The following is a 565-nucleotide window of genomic DNA, read 5'->3' as shown; positions in this document are numbered from 1 at the left end:
CCGGGCCAGGCGGCGCTGGTGTGCGCCAGCGAGGTGGGCAGCTGGTCGTACTCGCAGCGCCACAGCCGCCAGCTGGGAGTCGGCGAGGCGGCGGGCAAGGCCGACCTCATGGTGTTCAGCCCCGGCTGCCCGCCCGCCGCCGCCGCCGGCAGTGCGGACAAGAAGACGGGAGGCGGCGGCGCCGGCCCGGATGGCAGCGCAATGGTGAGATGTCTTTATTCGCCTCTTTCCTTGCACGGCTCCCAGATTGCTTCCCCTCTCCCGGAGCGCGCCTCACGTGGAGCGGCTTCTCCCGCGTTTTGCTCAGTGGTTGCATTGATCATTTGCATGTGATTTCCGTTGTATGTTTGCAGATTAATGCTCCAACGCAAAACCCTGCAGAGTAAATTTTACCATGTGGTCTTTCCTTAGAAGATCTTTTGACCCCCGTTGTCCTTAAATGTTTCTTGGAGGAAGCCTTTCCAATTTTCAGCCTTGATCAGAGGCCCCATTCTTGTGTTTTGTTGATTGATTGATTGTTTGTTGCCGGAGTGAGTGGCCACGTGATGTTTCTTAGAAAGGCGAT

The 565-nt window shown here is 57.9% G+C and overlaps 1 protein-coding gene across 1 annotated transcript in view; it reads left to right on the top strand.

Annotated features, from left to right (window-relative positions):
- Positions 1-204, top strand: part of LOC102371016 (protocadherin alpha-2-like) — a gene marked incomplete at its 3' end in the record, with an annotated part of 20,308 nt that extends 20,104 nt beyond the window's left edge. The window contains 1 exon segment of the mRNA XM_025195664.1: positions 10-204. Within this exon segment, the coding sequence (XP_025051449.1) occupies positions 10-204 (195 nt within the window).
- Between the last annotated feature and the right edge of the window lie 361 nt (positions 205-565).

The sequence above is a fragment of the Alligator sinensis genome, unplaced genomic scaffold (assembly GCF_000455745.1).
Source record: "Alligator sinensis unplaced genomic scaffold, ASM45574v1 scaffold1246_1, whole genome shotgun sequence".
NCBI classification, from domain to species: Eukaryota; Metazoa; Chordata; order Crocodylia; family Alligatoridae; genus Alligator; species Alligator sinensis.
Note: the sequence above shows the minus strand (reverse complement) of the source record. Positions and strands in the feature narration are given on the sequence as shown.